Source organism: Dipteris shenzhenensis, chromosome 7, assembly GCF_047967505.1.
Source record: "Dipteris shenzhenensis isolate YYH24624 ecotype China chromosome 7, Dip_SZ_1.0, whole genome shotgun sequence".
In the NCBI taxonomy this organism is placed as follows: Eukaryota; Viridiplantae; Streptophyta; class Polypodiopsida; order Gleicheniales; family Dipteridaceae; genus Dipteris; species Dipteris shenzhenensis.
The window spans coordinates 42,551,741-42,569,819 of NC_141602.1; the positions used below are offsets into that span (position 1 = coordinate 42,551,741).

General features: G+C 45.6%; 1 protein-coding gene across 1 annotated transcript in view; it reads left to right on the forward strand.

Moving 5' to 3' along the window:
- Positions 1-17,158, forward strand: part of LOC147900370 (vacuolar protein sorting-associated protein, putative (DUF1162)) — a 249,522-nt gene extending 232,364 nt beyond the window's left edge. Inside the window, exons 45-47 of the mRNA XM_087376703.1 lie at positions 3,154-3,223; positions 16,368-16,603; positions 16,762-17,158. Coding sequence (XP_087232829.1) covers positions 3,154-3,223; positions 16,368-16,603; positions 16,762-17,154 — 699 coding nt within the window. The 3' untranslated portion in view covers positions 17,155-17,158. The remainder of the gene's footprint in view (positions 1-3,153; positions 3,224-16,367; positions 16,604-16,761) is intronic.
- Positions 17,159-18,079: the final 921 nt, after the last annotated feature.

Consider the following 18,079-nt stretch of genomic DNA (forward strand, 5'->3'; position numbering starts at 1 on the left):
GGCTGAACCCTAAAAGTGATGATAACTCAGCACCACGAAGGCGAAATTCAACCAAACTTGGCAGACAGTGTCCCTTCAAGTAGGCGACCACTTTTATGATGTCAAATCAGCAGTAGAATGGGCGAAATCCACAGATCTGCAACTTGCCCTGTGGCTGGAAACTGAAAATCAGCAAGAGCTTCGCAACGGGCAGTCAAAATCCAACCAAACTTGGCAGGATTCCTCTACAGGTGTAGGTGACCAGATTTAGTCAAAAATTTGGAGGAAAAACCCCAAAATGACAGACGAAATTCAGCTCCTATGTGGCTGAAAACTTTCGCCCAGCATAAACAGCACCAGATCTGACCAAATGTGATCCAAATGAAGTCGCCCTGCTGTAGGAGGTGTAGCAATACCAAAAGCTCCAACTGGAAAGTGTCCTTGACCCCTTTCTCGCTGTATTTCGCTTGCTACAGCCCAAAAAACCAGTCGAAACTGCTGAAAAACAGCAAGTACACTCACCCAAAAGATGTCTCCAGTTGGGAGCACGAGAATAGAAGTGATTCCCGCGATGAAACTCCACGAAACAGCTGGGGGCAGCGAGGGAGAGTGGCTGGACTGCGTGGGCAGCAAGCACAAGTGACTTCCCGAGATGGAAAAGTCACAGGGTGCGAGGGGAGGCTAGGGAGCAAGCGGGTTGGGAGGCTCTGAGACCAATTGATGGGAGCAGGGAGCGGAAGCAAGAGGGAGATGGAGAAAGGTGAGAGGGCAAAAGAGAGAACACATGTGTTGTGGGAAGCAAAAGTCTAAGATGTGACTTCCCTTATTGCCTTTTATACAAAGAATAGATAAGGTGATGATGTGGCATTATAAGTACCACTTATACAAGGGATAGCACATTATGCCTTTATCCCCATCAACCTGGAGTCTTCAAGACAAAGCATCTACCACTCTATTCTGAGATCTAGTGTATGGACAATCTGAAGATGATACAAAGATAGCATATTTTCCCATTTCATGTGCTTCTCTGAGAGCTCAGCCTGTGTCAGGAAGTATCTTAGACTTTGGTGGTCAGTCTCAACAGTAAAGTCAGCACCCAAAAGATAGTACTTCCATGTATTAATGGCATGAATCACAGCTAGCAATTCTTTCTCCCATGTACCCCTCAGCATCCCGTAGTCTCCAGCTTTCATAAGCCATTACATGGCGATTCTGCATATCTTGGGTAATGCTTAGGCAGTCATCCTTCATTAAATAGCCATCTTTCATGGAATATTGACTTGTCAACTGTCCCTCTTGCATTTGCGGCATTATCTCTGCAAAGTTTGGGTCAGTGAGATATTGCTCTCTCATCTCTTCAAGATCCCTATGATAAGCAATGGTCACATTATTGACCTGGAGTCTTCAAGACAAAGCATGTGCCACTCTATTATGAGCTCCGGTGTATGGACAGTCTGAAGATGATTCATAGACAGCATATTTGCCCATTCATGTGCTTTTCTGAGAGCTCATTCTGTGTCAGGAAGTATCTCAAACTTTGGTGGTCAGTCTCAACAGTAAAATCAGCACCCAAAAGCTAGTGCTTCCATGTATTAATGGCATGAATCACAGCTAGCAATTCTTTCTCCCATATATCCCCTAGCATCCCATAGTCTCCGGCTTTCATAAGTCACTACATGGCCATTCTGATGAAGTGCAGCCCCAACACATTCTCTGCAAGCATCACAATCCACATCAAAAGGCTTGTTCAAATTTGGGACTACAAGAATTGGTTGTGTAGTCAATTTGCTTTTGAGTATATTAAATGCGCCTTTCACATTGCCTTGCCTATCGCACTTTGGGGCTGAGCCGAGGCGGGAAATTACCTGATGCCATTTTATGTCAGATCACCCGCTCCGGAACGCACCCATCTAGAGCAGCTCACAACCCCTAGGATCAAGTCCTCATAGGTTGGAACCACTAGACGGTCTATCACACAAGGTTCACCACCCTCTGTGGGTATACAAGCCACAACGTCCGTCCACATTTCAACATAAGGGTATTTTAAATGCATGAGGGCTCATGTTGTTTGGCTTTTTACTGAGTGAATTCCTTATGTTGACCTTCTGGCCTTTGCCCTACTTGAATTCCTAGGGGGCTTAGAGGTGCTGCTGCAAGACAGCTGCATAGGAGGAGAGGAGAATCCTTCAATCAACATAGAAGATCAACACTAGTGATTGTGTTAGGGGTTGATGTTTTTCTCCTAGAGCATTCACAAATGCAGCTAACTCATCAATGTAGTGGTCAAAATAGGTTGGGGATAAAGAAAAACTTGCTGGATCCTAAACAGTTGACTTTCTACTCTGTCTATACTCAGTCCTGCGACCATCTCAAAGTTCCATTTCTACCTAGCTTGTATCTCTTCAGAAGTGACTGCATCTTACTATTAAGTAGTAGTGAGACACAGTTGTCCCCTCTGCGATCAATTTGAGTGTGAAGTTGTGATCCAAAGTGGAATAGTTGCAGCAAAGATATGCTCATCCTGTGGTTTTTTGACTTGTCCATCAACTGGCCAACTATTATTTGGTATGCCTTACCTTGTGAATGCGTTTTGTGGTGTGGGTAGTCCAACATATAGCTTTATTTAAAAAAATCTGAGGAAGAATGTAGCAAAGATGTCCCAACATGCACAAGGTACTCTGTCCAAAGACCATCATGGTCTCTAGCCTTACTGCAGCTGTAACATATCCTGGGTCTAAGAGGGAGACTCATGTGGTCTAGTTATCGTGGAGAGGTCAAGGGGAGGCTAATTTTGTGCATGTATATTCCATAGCTTGGCTTTGTGAATAGGCAAAGGGACCAAGAGCGGAGCCAAACACATGTGATTTGATTCGATGTCCTGTTTTGCTTTTTTGGGGGGGATGAGGGCTTTGGTATACCGAAACACTGTTATGTGTGTCTGTACCCATGTCCATTGCAGCAACTTGATGCATCACTGTGCAAACCAATTATATATAAAATGGACTAGCCTAGACAAGTGAAGAACAATGGACATGCCACATAATACACATTTTAAGCATTAGTCTTTTGTCCTTTGGTGCTATCAACTCCTCCACGGGAAGGAACAAAATTCATACCTTCTTGCTTCCTATTTTTTCATATATCTGAATGTGATTTGATTGTTGCTTTATGCAGGGTCTGACAGGTCTACTTCAATCTCCAGTGACTGGGGCTGAAAGGCACGGAATTCCGGGAATTTTGTCTGGTGAGAAGCTAATCCAGTTTTTATTTATTTATGATATAGGCCAGACCTCAGATCCTTAACGAATTTGTGTTGTACTTTGTAATGTACTCGTACAGATGGGAAGCAAAGTTTCTTCTTTTTTTTCTTTTTTTTTTTCCAAGAAAGGAACCTTCTATTAATGCTTGAAAGATTTCATACAAGACAACAGCCCCGAAGGTGCTGAGTATGAAAAAACCGGCCTGTTCTAGAGAAGCCTAGCTCATTGCCTAGAGCATCTCGGGAATTGGGGCTAACAACCAAGTGGGGGGACTATACAACCAGCGAATCCCTCGTGGAGTGAAGATGTAGAAAACACCTGCAGGCCAAGCCTTGCAGAAACGAGCACGCCTCTCAATACTCGCTCTGGAGCCTGGCATCCCACGCTCCCATGTGGATCGTAGAATATAAATGATATCCTACCAGATGGCAACCAAGGTAGCCGAGGGTGGAACCGGGTGCTCTCCCATCACGAGACTGGAGCGAGCCACCCAAATGTTCCAAGCCGTGATGCTGGCTACCACCTCCCAAACACTGTCTTCCCTAGGGGAAGGAGGAGCTAGGGCGTTAGGGGGGGCTGCCTCGTGGAGTGCAATCCTCTGAATGTTCTGACCCTGTATCCGGTAGGCTGGGGAGATCATCAATCTGGAACGCGTGCCCTCCCTCTGTCAACCAAGCCACCATCCCCCAAGTGTAGCCTCTGTGAAGACTCTGCATGCGTGTCATGATCATGAGGGCTCTCATCCAGATCCTCGCTGCACTACGACAGCTCCATAGGCAGTGTGGGATAGTCTCCAGGACACCTTCTGAGCAGCAATGGCACTGCCCCTCCACTCGCATGTGCTCCAACCACGGGCCGATGGGTAAGCCTCCGTGGGCTGCCAGCCAGAAGAAGTAAGAATATTTCTCGGCCACAAGCTGGACCACAACCACATCCAAAACCTGGAACGAACATCCCGGGGCACTCTTTGGGTCTCTCAGTGTCTCTCCCTCGAGGGAGTCCATCTTGACGAATCCATCTGAAGTCTCCTGCCAATCCGTGTGGTGTACGAAAAGAAAGGCACCTCATCTATCGTCTCAGCTAGTCCGCCCCTGGAGGGCCAGAACCACTCCCCAGGGTCCCACTTGGCCTCCCTCAGGGGTCTACCCTCCCATAGCCACGTCTTGCTCTGAGATACGGGGAGGATCGATGTGCCACGCCTTCCCCAAGCGTCCTACCACTCTGATCATCTGCCAGTGTATCCCATCAAGACTCCCATCCATCTCAGGGTCACTCCCAGTGAGGGGCTGCAGTAGGCCTCCAGGTCCTACATGGAAGAAGCCGGGGTACGTGCTGCCGCGCTGCATCAAAATCCTCAAGGGAACATCAATACGGGAAAACTGTCCCAGCCATCTGCTATCTCTCCAAATGTGAAGTCCTTCCCACCAGGACTCAGGAATGGCTAAGTCGATCTCGCCCATCCGCTGCCCTGCCCCTCTCAGATGCGCTAGGGCGTCAAGCCTCGTCTCTGCCTCCATAGGTAGTCTGCTCCAGCGACCAAAAGACCCTGCTGGACCACTGTCCCACTGTGCCCAACCAATGTGAGTCCGCTGCCCAAGCATACGTCCCTCCTGATCTCTGAACTAACGCTCGAACTCCTCTCTGCATCTGGGCGGAGCACGGATGAGACCCCCTGCTAGTCTTTGCCGAACCCTGTGAAGACTCCTCATCAGGGGGGAGCCCTTCCCCGTAAGGGGGGCCTCTAAGAAGATCCATCTATGTAAAGGCTGCCACTGTCCCCCAGTGCGTGGGGTGTTCCTCAGAAGCCCTCTCTGTAAGAGGAGCTTCCAAGGCTCGGCACCTGGGGTGAGGCCACGAACCACCAGCTTGCCCAGAAGGGCCCTGCTCTGCATCTCCGAATCAATGATACCCAAGCCTCCTAGTGCCTGCGGCATGATCACCATCTGCCAAGCTACTCAGGCCCTAGTGTTACGCGTGCCGTTTGAACCTGCCCAGAGGAAGTTCTGTACCAACCGTTGGAGCTGCCCAATGCATCCTCTATGAAAGCACCAACAGGAGGCAATATACCAGGCAGTGGCAAGAAGGACCTGATTTGCCACTAAGGCGCGACTTGCGAGGGAGAGTTTGGCCGAGCTCCAATAGAGAAGCTTGCGTCGAACACTCTGGAGGACCGGGGCAATCTGTTGCTTTGCTATAATGTCAATACCCACCTGGCATCCGAGGTATCTTGCTGTCTCCACCCTGTCATAGGCCTTCTCAAAGTCCAAGAGAAGGATGGCTAGTGGCTGTGACTCCTCGTTGGACCAATCCACTGCCTCCCAGAACGTGAAGATGTTTTTTAGGATGCTGCGCTCCTGGACAAACCCAGTCTGTGTGTCATGGATGATGTTGGTAAGATGAGGCCGTAACCCCAAACTCAAGACCTTGGTGAGGATCTTGTATGCAGTATCAAGCAGAGTGATCGGCCTCCACTGTCGAATATCTGACCTATCTCCCCCTTTTGGGATCAAATAGATCCACCCCCTGCACAAGGAGTGAGGAAGAAGGCCTGTGTCAAAAATCTCCTGGCAAGCTAAACGGAACGGGGTAGAGATAATCTCCCAGAAGTTTCGAAAGAAGGCCGGAGTCAAGCCATCCTCCCCCGGGCACTTCTGGGTCAGGAGAGCCTTGAGGGCTTCCCAGAGCTCCTCATCTGTCAAGGGCTCCTCAAGTCTGCTGCATAAGTCCCGCGAGACTACTATCGGAACATGATCCCAAACTAGCTCTCGGGCCACAAGACCACCAGCTGGGGTCATCCTCTCTGTCTGAAAGAGTTGGCTATAAAATTTGGTGGTCATGTCAAGAATCTCCTGCGGGTCAATGTGCATGATGCCCAGCGAGTCTCGAAGACGCTGTAGCTGTGTGCCGGTCGATCGGGGCCCAGTGGTCTGAAAGAATTGCTTCGTCATCCTATCCCCCTGCTGTACCCATCAGGCCCGGGAGGAATGGGAGCAGAACTCAGCTCGCCGCAGCTTTGTGTCCTAAAGCTCGAGACGAGCGCTCTCCAATCTGTCACTAAGCCACTGAGAAACTACGTCTTGCTCCGTGAGCCTCTCGATGGAGGCGAGGTCTCTCCTCAAAGCCCGCTCTCACTCCTGAAGGGTCCTCCTCCGCCTAAGGGTGTGAGCCTGTAGCTCCACACTGCTCCTTTGAATCGCATCGGCCACCCACGCAACCCAGCCCTCACTCGGTGCCATCTCTGAGTGCTCCCAGATCTCTACCATAACTAGTTGAATCTCCTCGTCCTGCAAGAGGTCCTCTGGAATGCGGACCCCCTTCTGGGGGAGACCTCGGCGGGGCTGATCCAAGTGAAGTACCACTGGAGAATGGTCGGATATCGTGGTACCTGCCAAAATCCCGGTAGAACTACCTCTGTGTAATGCCCAGTCCCCAACATAGAAGCGGTCTAATCTCTTGAGCAATCCATCGTGTCTCCTCTGTCCAAAGGAGAAGAGAAGGCTGCCTAGAGTCCTGCTGAACTCTGGCTCTCTCCACGGGTCTCTGCCACTGATCATGAAAATGAACTGCTCCCAGGTGCTACGCTCTGCTGCTGGCATCTCTGAGAATGAGGTGCCGCCCTGCTTGTCTCCCCCAAACTCCAGGTTGTTGAAGTCCCCTCCAACAACCCAAGAATCAACATCCGGAAGACACTCTGACAGCCTCCTCCAAAAGCATACACGTTCAGGATTCCAATCCTGGACTCTCCCGTCCGAACTCCCATCGAAACTGCCCGTCCTGGAATGATCTCGCCCTGATCGTAGACCTTTGAAGGCCAAAGTCTGTGAGACTGAGATGCAGACCCCTCCACTCCGTCCTACTGCGGGAGACCACTCCTCTGGACCTCTCCTTGGGAGAAGGTGATGGCGTCGTTTGATGTCTGCTGCTGAAAACATGTGCTCCTGAATCATAAGGATGTCCACTGCCCATCCTACCATTGCCCTCTGCAACTCCTGCCGGAGCAACAGGTACTACGGCCCATGTACGTTCCAGCTCATGAGGACGGGGAGTCGGGAACAAGGCTCTCCTATGAGTGGGTGCCTGTCCTAGAAAGACTGCCTTGTGTGATTTTGCCGGGGGTTCGGAGGGCGAGTAGTCAGTGTCTGTGCAGCGTTGTACTAGGGTGGATACCGGCTCAATACCGATCTTCTGTGCCCCCTTCATCATGAAGGAGGCTTCCACCCCAAGCAACTCGGCGCATGTCTAGAGGGGCCATAAGAGTGCCTGCTCCACCTTTGCCTCCATCGGCAATCTGATAACTATTGTCGCCAAACCACACATCGGCTCCTCGCGCGTGAAGCTCAACTGAAAGTTCACCTCCGCGCCATGCGCGTACCAAAGATCTAGTCCCTGTGGTCCCATCCACTCGTCCATCATGAGCATAATCTGATTACCCAAAATAGCATCAAACACCTCCAGGGACCACTTCTCTAACCCTGTGGAGGCAAATGGAAATCTCCAAACGGGGTGTGTCTGAGATCCCACTGCACTGATCGAACCCCCCTTTCGAGGCTGAAGGACCATGAGCGTGACCTCCAATGGTAAAGGGTAAGAGTCTAGAATCTCTAGATAGTTCCAGGGTCCTAACCTCGAGAAGTCCCGCGGTAAGGGACGCCCAGGCTGGAAGTTGGGAGCTGTTGGCTGGGAAGACGAGCCTTGTCCCTGAGGATCCCTCTCTGAACGGACCTGTTGCTGCGATGAGGAAGTAGAAGGGGGCATCGTCGTTCCCTTGCCTGATGGCAAGGGTGTCGAAGCGGAAGAGGCTGCTACTGAAGCGGAGAGGGGGGCGGTGGGAGAGTGAGAGGTAGGGACGCGGGGGACAGAGGGCGGGGGGCGGGTAATGAGGGTGACCATAGAAGGGGGGGCTGAGGGGGGGGGAGGGGGCGGGGGAACCCTGGGGAGGGAGGGGGAAGTGAAGAGGAGGAGGGGAAGGGGTCTAGGGGAGGGGGGGGAGAGGGAGGAGGGAAAAGGGTGACCACAGGCCCCCCCTACTGATCAGGCTCGCCGGGGCTCTAGATCGGCTCCTTCACAGCCCTCGTCGGGCTAGCGTCTGTGGCTTCCGCCATTGCCGCATCTGGAGCTCATGGGGCTCTCTGCTGCTGCAAGGGTGGGTGTGGAGGCTGAAGCAAAGTTTCTTTAGTAATAGTAACATATTAATTTGATGAACATGGTACAAGCTTTGTAAGCTGCAAAAGGTTTAAAGTCCTCTGCAGAAATTGGACAGTCTAAATGTTTTTTAGTAGCACTTTACAATTTGCTTTGGGAAAATGTCTCTGTGGATGGGCTTATGCTTTGATCATTTGTTTTCAAAAGGATAACTAATCAGCTTTTGAATTGCCATGATCAATTTAAAAGCACAAGTTGTGTTGTCGACCACAATGCTTTTTGTTACTCCATTTAACAATAATTGAGATCTTAAATGATATTCTCTTCAACATGTATAGCAAATAAACTTTGTTTTGAGTCGAACTTAATTTGAACGTCATCTCTTACTGTGAGAGCATCATTGTACAGACTATCGCTTCAAAACTGTTTTTGAAAGGGCCTCTGAGTGTTCAAGAGGTGTAGGAGTCATGCCAGAAGAGGCATATATGGTACGAGACTCTAAAGACTCTTAAATTTTAGAGGCATAAGAGGTGTTGGTTATTCCCCACTCCCCCCAAAGGCCCAAAGGGGGAGGGAGTGCACTTGCGAACTATCACAAAGTCAAAAGACATGTATGTGTACTCATAGGAAGCATAACCATCATTGATAACCTGCTTTATAGAAATTTGAAATGCCTTGAGCCATGAGGGCCTGGGCCAGAGAATCTTAATACTTAGTATATATGTTTGTAGTGTGGTACATGCTTGAATCTCTTCAATATCCCACTCTACATATTCCACTCTACGTATTCATAATGGTAGCTTGGGATAGGGACTTCCCTTTTATGTAATCCTTCACGTTATATCTTTCAATCCTATCATATCCCTTCCATTCCTTTCGTGATCCCTTGTGCAATATTGATACCTAATGGTCCTTATAAGCCCCTTCTACTGACTTATAGTATAATTGATGTCATCAAATGCCTCCAAGGTCCACTCCACGAATTAATCAGTGGTACACTGCCTGGGTTTCTACTCAAATATATAGCCATTTCCTCATGGGTGTATTATTGCTATGTATCCATGGTAAATCCCTTATCCATGGTGTCCAATTACTCTCCGTGACAGTTAGAAATCTGCGCACAATTGACAGCTGATATATGCTATGACTCAGATCACATAAATTGAGAACTTGAGTGTGGATGAGCATGAGATGCTAAACATGGATGAGCATCAACCATGAGACCACATACTTGAGTGATGGAGAGGCCTTGGAATGGTTGGACACTGGAGACACCATGGAGAGAGGAGGGAGAGTTAGAGAGTGTAAGAACATAAGCATATCAACGTATGGGCAGTGTGCATGTTTAGAGAGATCAGAAGTGTCAAACTAACCAATGTATGAAATGCTTTGACTTGCGTTCTCTGACTCATACCTACAACTCACCAACAGCAGTACACTACCTCCCCTCCAAATCCCCCTTGCCCCCCTTCTTAAAATTAAAAAACTCAAACAAAGGGGAACAAATTAATATTTTTTAAACTACTTTTTTTTTAAAACACTCCCCTTGGGGTAAGGAGCAACCCTACACCTTTTGGAGTGAGACGCCACCTTACCTTTTCTGAAATCTCATGCTTTCTAACACATGTCTGACTTTGATTTTTCCAACACTCTTATGGGATGGGGTTTTTTAATTAGGTTTAAATTTACGCCAATCCATGAAGGTAGATGTTTGAATATATATGTTACATGGTCACTTTAGATGTTTTAGATATGTTATATATTGGCTTTAGATGTTTGAATGGATATGTTGCATAGTGGCTTTAGATGTTTTAGATAATTGTCGCATATTGGCTTTAGACATTTGAATGGATATTTTGCATAGTGGCTTTAGATCTTTTAGATATGTTACATAATGGCTTGTACTTCCCGTTTTGAATCCCACCTCCAACACGGCCACTTGCAGCCACCACTCTTTTGTCCCCTAGCTCCTAACCCTTTTAGCCTTCTTTTAGAGGTTTTGTAGATTGAGTTCTCAAAGGTTTCAAGTTCGCCCTTTGTTGTTCGATTGATAAATGGCTTCATATTTAATCAATCCTACCTCCACCCTTCCACTGGCATTGAGAATATGCATTTTCTCAGAAGACGAGTTGCGTCAGCTCAAGAAAGACGTCGAGGTAGAGTGTGCGACCACCCTATTTGCACGCATCCATGGATCTCATGCTTCTAGGTTCCAAGCTAGAGATTGGATGATTGCATCACTTCTTCCTAACCTATCCGTGCACCTTTTAGATGTTCTGCATTTTTGGACAGAGGTTTTTTGAGGTGGTCTTTGATTCTTCAGAGATCACCTCAGTAGTTTTGGCAACTAGCCCTCTGGCCCTCGGCTCTAAAGAAGATTTCTCTCCATTTGAAACTGAAAATGAAGAACTACTGCTGCGGTCAGCATATCTTTTAGCTCAAAAATCCCTCCTTGCGAAACAGCGTCGTCAATTTCTTTCTCTAGCTTGCTGAGAACATCACTCTCTCTCTCTCTCTCTCTCTCTTTCTCTCTCTCACTTCACTAGGGCCTAGGACAACAATTGGGCTAGACCCCCCTAAGGTCTTTATTGATCAGAAAGATGTGATTACAAGCTTTGACTATAAAGCTGAGATACCAAACGTACGTAAATCCCATTTTACAAAGAGCTCCTAGCTCATTTCTTTGACAACATGGCAAGTGTCAAATTTTAAACTACTTTTTTAATTACATGCCACCTAAGGGAAACTGTGGAGTCTTCGAAGCACTTGGTCACACGGGTGATCTCCTGGTTCCTCGCTAAACTCCATATTACTCGGGTCCTCAATTCTTCTTGGTACCTACGACAATTTACTAAAGCGCACAACCATGGCACCCATTAATGGTCAGCGCTTTGCATGCAAATAACAATCGGTGGACTAATCCTAGTCACAGTGGGCGCCCACACCAAGCAAACATGTGCACATAGCATAAAATAAATTCTCTGGTCGACTGAGGTCAACCCTTTTGATCATAATTAAGGGGCTTGACCGACAGTCAAAGCGCCTTAATTATGGCTAAATCTCTCCAACCGAAGTTGGCACATCTTGATTAACTGAAGTTAGCCCTCTTAGTGTAAGCCAAGTCTCATTGACCGAAGTCAAGACTCTCTAACCGAGGTCAGCTCTGTGGTTCTTTGGTTATAGTTAACCATCTTGGCCTAAGCCAAGTCTTCCTAACCAAGGTTAGGCTTACTTAACAGGAGTTAAGTATCTTTGACCGAAGTCAATACTTTGACAAATTAAAGATATCTTTTTGAACATAAGTAAATAAATGAAAGACTCTTTTAATTACTATCAAATAAATGGTCAACTGGAACTTTGACTTGGAGTATTTACAACTTGGTTACATCCCCTCAGCTTTTGTACAGGTGACCTCAAGTGAAAGCTTCCTTGTAAATATCCAAAAGCTGTGGATGATCAGACAACATGTCTTCATCCATCCACTTGGCATCCAATGCCGAATAAGTTCTTGGATTGTACAAGGTACGTGTAAAATTCCTTGCCCTGGGGACCTTTGTGTACAATATGGTACACAATCTTCTTTGGCTGAAGGACCTCCTCCATCTCATCCACTTCTGGTGGATCCTTTGTTACTGGATCTGTAGGCTCCGGTCCCTAATATTTCTTTAGAAGACTCACATGAAAGGCAGTGTGAATCCTCCAATGCTCTGGAAGTGCCAATCTGTATGCAACCTCATGAATCTCATCTGTAATCCTGAAAGGGCCATAATACCTAGGAGATGACTTTGCATACACTTTTTCTTTGTCCTTAAGCTTGCGGAGCCTAGCTTTTTCGAACTTTAAAAGCACCCAATCCCCTCACTTGAGATCTAACTGTCTCATGTGCTTATTTGCAGCCTTCTTATGCTTTTCTTGAGACCTTTTTATTGCTGTCCGGACCTGTCTGAAGGTCTCTGACAGATTGATCAGCTGCAAAAAAAATTTATTTGGTCCTCATGATAGGTGGCAGAATTACCTTCCCATAGATGACCTCAAAGGGGGCTTTCCCTGTGGAGCTGTGAACTGTATTATTATATGCAAACTCAACCAATGGAATATACTTTTTCCCAGTCTGAATTTTGGTCAGCCATGTAGCTTTTCAATAAATCCAACACTGCAGAATTTGCTACTTCGCTTTGACCATCTGTCTGGGGATGGAAAGAAGAAGAAAATTTCACATTCGTCTCCATATTATTAAAAAGGGCTCTCCATAATAGGTTGTTCATCTTGGGATCTCGGTTACTAACAATGGACTTAGGCATACCATGGTGGTCAAAGATCTATGCCATGAAAACCTTAGCCATATGATGTGCCTTATTAGTTTGGTGTATGAGCTTGCTTGCTGAATCTATCAATGATAGTCCAAATCCCATCATTCCCTAATTTTGATCTTGGCAAATCAAAAAATAAAGTCTATTGCAATACTTTCCCATGGTGCCTGGGGCACGGGAAGAGGCATAAGTAGGCTAGGTGCCTTCCGCCTGTCATATTTGACCTTCTGACAAGTAAGGCATTCTGTAACAAATTGATGTATATCCTTTCACATCGTTGGCCAATAGAACTATCTCTCTAGTGCCTGAGTGGTAGTTGCAATTCCTCTATGCTCAGCATATGGAGGTGCATGGCATTCCTCCAAGATCTTTTGCCTCATCTCTCGGGTGATGCATAGGCAGTCATCTTTCATAAGATACCAATCTTTCAAGGAATAGTGACTGGTGGACTGCCCCCCTTGCACTTGCTGCGAAATCTCACCAAAATTTGCGTCATCGGCATATTGTTGTCTGACATCTTCCAGGTTCCTATGATAGTCAATAGTTACATTGTTCACCTACGGTCTTCCAAACAAAGACAATCTAAAAATGATACATTGACAACACATTTGCCCATTTCATGTGCTTCTCAGAAAGCTTAGTCTAAGTCAAGAAATATCTCAGACTTTGGTGATCATTCTTTACTGTAAAGTCTGCACCCAAAAGATAATGCTTCCATGTATGGAGGACATGAATCACATCCAACAACTCTTTCTCATAGATTCCCAAATATCTCTTGGCATCCCGAAGTCTCCGGTTTTCGTAGGCCACTATATAACCATTCTGGTGCAATGCAGTCCCAACATACTCTCCATAGGCATCACAATCCACATCAAAAGGCTGATACAAATCAGAAACTATCAGAATTGGCTCCGTGGTCAACTTCTCTTTGAGTGTAGTGAATGCTTTCTTCTGTGGAGTACCCCATCTAAAAGCTGCATTTTTTCTTGGTGAGGTCGTGAAGTGGAGCGGCTATATCCGCAAAATGCCTGATACATCTTCTGTAGTATGAACACAGGCCTAGGAAACTGCGGACTACAGGCATATTTTTCAGCTCTGGCCATTCCTGGATGGCTTGGATCTTTGTCGGATCCATCTGTATCCCATCTTTGGATATTATATGCCCCAAATAGTGGATCTCTTTCAGAAAGAATTCACTTTTCTTGGTGTTTGCATAGAGCTGGTGATTTCACAGCTCTTGGAAAATAGTAGCAAGATGTTCCTTATGCTCTTCTTCGGACTTAGAGAAGACAATGATGTCAGCAAACCAAGGCAGACGGAGCTTTCCTATGAAGGGAGTAACTGGCACAGGGTTCCCATAGAACATCTGGTCAGCATCAAGAGTCCTACCCAACTCTTCCGTCTTTATCCCCAGCCTCAGGGCTAAATCTTCTGAGATGAGTTGTTGTCTGTAGCCCTAGGATCAAGCAATATGAGCGCTTGCTGGTCTCTTATCTTGCCCCAAGAAAGCAGCAACTCTCTTTCCTCTGGATTTGTCATTCTACCCAAAACATCCAGAATTCCTCTTGCCGTTGTTAGAATGACTTGAAACAATTTCTGTCAAGCTCCATCGATGGAAAAAAACAGAATTCTGTCGATGGGATTATTTCTGTCAGCCTTCTAGGTTCTTTTTCTGATTTCTGATTGCTGATTGCTGAAGCAATTTTTGCAGATGTGAGCTGCCTTGGAGTTACTTGCAAATGAACTTTGAATGGCTCCTTTCTGAAACATTTTGTGTAGTGTCTCCTTTTATTCTCCCAATCTGACGCTCTGTCAGATCTTGTGGTTCTTGCAGCTATGGTTGCCTCCCTGGGAGCGACTCAAAACAGCCTCATGTTCTTCTTTCTATTCATTTTGATGTAGACCTGCAAATAGGTGTTGTAGATTGATGTCTTGTTGGCACGTCAACGTCATTTGCACCGCCTCAATTCCGTTTTAGATGGGCAGTGCCATCACATCATTTGTCGTGCCTCTGTAGAGGCATCGCTGCTGCTGTTATCACCCCTAATTCACTTTGACCTTGCTGAGTGCTTAGGAATGATCTGCCACCACTGAATCGCTTGATCTGCCACTATGCTTCTAGTCTTCTTGTTTTCTCAATTGAGGCTTGGCAATTGTGCACTTCTTCTGAAGAAATTATCGCTCAACTTCCAAGGTTCTGCAAACCCTCTTCTGCAAATACTCAACCTGCAGGATATGCCTTTGCTTGCTTGCTTCCAAGCAGGTTTCCTTCTCCACAAGCCCAATCTTTGTAGGCTTATCACTCTCTTGCTAAGTCTTACAAAGGAGCCTTGAGGGCTCAAATGCTCAGGCTCATCTCTGTGTGTGCTGTCTTCTCGGAAGAAGACTGCCTAAAAGTGTCTTCACAGGATGGCTCTGATACCCCGAAAGAAAACAAGAAATGGGAGGCCTGCTAGACTGCAGTGCCCTCCACACACAGGTAGGGATAGATGTGCAGACACAATGGAATTGCCGTAAACTGAAGATGCTAGAATGAAAGCGTGCAATTGAAGCAGCATCTCAACTGCAAATGCACAATAAACCCCAAATAAAGCACACCGGTGTGGGGGTGAGGAGGATGGAGCTCCCTGAGAAGCTTGCTAGTGGCTTCTCACAGAAGCCAGAGCTTCAGCTCCATCCTATGTGGCACACGGATACTTGTCAGTGTGCCACCTAGGATGGGGCTGTAGCTCTGGCTTCGAGAAGCCACTAGCAAGCTTCTGAAGGAGCTTCACCCTCCTCACCCCCTCACCGGTGTGTTTTATTTGGGGTTCATTGTGCATTTGCAGTTGAGTTGCTGCATTTTCACTTGTAGACTTCCATTGTAGCATTTCAGTTTGCAGCAATTCCATTGTGTGCGCGCATCTATTCCTACCTGTGTGTTGCGGTTATTGAGTCTATCAGGCCTTCCGTTTCTTACAAAGTGAGATTTCTGTCGAAGGTGAGATGCAATCTCTAGTTATAGTTAGTCTATGTACCATGTGCTTATTTGCTTTTCTTATTCTTAATAGTTTTGCTGTGTTGAGAGTCAACAAGCATACTTGCTGATCTTCAGCATCGAACCATTACTCGTTCAAGATCTGGAGGCCTACAAATGATGATATGTAAACCATGTTGCTCTCTAGCCTGACAAGATCAAAATTAGTAATAAATACACACTCAAATAATGTATCCGCTAAGCATTGAATCCTTCCGTCATTGATAGTCATTTCATCACTGTAAGAGAGCTTTAATTTGGAATTTGTAGCTCAAGCTAGATGGTTCAAGCTGGGAGAAAAGAGTCAGTGGAGGAAATGAATAACAGAGAGAGAGAAAAGATACTAGCTCTGTGGAGGAGATCGGAAACTAAGCAGATGTTGATGATTATTAGCATTGGAAGTCTAGTAGGATCTTTTCTGCTCTACCTCATCAGTAACTGTGGTTTGAAATGGTTCCTTATTGATCTCAATAGTTACTTCTGGCTAGATACACAACCTGTTGATATTCGTATGCTGCTCAAAGAGTCAGGTTATGTGACTGCTATGACATCCTATAGCTTATTTGTTTCCTTTTTAAATTCTTCTAATTACATCTTGTACTTCACTTTTCTGTCAATGTTATATAATGATTGTACGTCACTTTTCTGTAATTTGCACAGGAGTTGCTGTTGGTGCTGTTGGTTTGGTTGCAAGGCCTGTGGCCAGTATTTTAGAAGTAGCTGGAAGAACAGCACAGAGTATTAGGAGTTGGAGTCAGCCTATTCAACGACAAGTAAAAAGAGTGCGACCACCAAGATACTTAAGCAGGGATTGTCCTTTGCTTCCTTATTCATGGGAAGAAGCAATTGGGAATGCAGTTTTGATAGAAGCAGCAGGTTCTCGGCTTAAGAATGAGGTATGAAAGATCATTGTAAAGTTTTCCTTCTTTATTGTTAGTTTTATCAGATGTGGCTCTCCAGCTTACATCTAGAGAAGCCTTGGAATCCCGAAGTCTTTCTTACTCTGCCCAGGACTCCACCAAACAAGGTTTTAATTTTGAATGTATCTTGACAGGTTTACATCACTTGTAAACCGTTGGCAGAGTCTGGAAAATATATTTTATTAACAGAGACACTCCTGTTGAAGGTGACAAGTGCAAACCTTGCAACAGCTGCTGGCCATAGTAGTAGGTTAGGGCCAGAGTGGACCATAGATTCAGAAATCGTTCTGGAAGACATTCTACATATTGAAAGGGATGGAAGTGTTATAAATATATTAATGGGATCACCCCGATGCCCTTCCAGAACAAAAAAGAATTCCAAGAAAACGAATATATCCACCTTGGGTCCATTGTTGCATGAATCCATAAAAATGGCACAATTTGTTGATGCAGAGGAGCTTGTATCTACTCTTAATTATCTCATAGAGGAATGCCTCAAAGGTAGGCAAAAATTTGTTCTCTCTTAAAAAAGCAGTGTTTTTCTTTCCTTATCAATTCAAAGTAGTTTGATTTTATGTGTGTATGTGTGGAGTGTGGGATTTTTTGTCTTCACCCTTGGCGCCCAGACTATGATCTTTTTTTCATGTGGGTTCGTTATTGGTCAATCTGGACTAATGGAAGGACAGGAACAATGCAGTCTTTCGAGAGTCTCCTTCTTCTATGTTCTGCTTTTTAAATGAAACGTTGAAGCAGGTTTCGTGAAATGAGTTCAAAACTGTTCCAACAAATTCCTTTTATAGTTCTTACAAAATTCACAATTGCAAAATGAAATAGAGTATGATGTATCCAGGAATATAATTCTTTTGAACTTCAGTTTGGAAACTCCAAAATCTTAGAGCAGGCACAAAATGTGAAATGAAGATCACCATAAATCATCGCAATAAGCCAATAAGATAGTAATATGTCAACAGTCATGTATGAGGCCATGAGATACAATATCAATAGAAACATAGTGAGCAAAATCTACTAGTTTGTAAAATCATATGCATAATATAACAATTAGCACTAAGCAGAAGCTCGGGGTATACATGACAATATGCTTATGAGGAACCTCATCTATCCGTGGGTAGAAAGGATGCTCTCATCTCGCTTTTCGAGCAAAGTTACACCCTTAACAAAGACATCTCCTCATCCATAACGAGGTTTGATCTTAAAACAGAAAAGAGGTTCTTCATTTTGATCATGAAACACACACACATGCGCACACTTTTTTTTTAGTGAAATCTATGTGTCTTTATATTATAAAAAGGTTGTCTCCAAAGTAGAGAACAGAAATTACAAGATCAGAAAATTTCATTGTAGGACAAGTAGACGCTATGGTGCCATATCTTCTACTTAATGCATTTTAATGAGTTCATGATGCTTGAGCACATGTTATGATATGATTTCTTC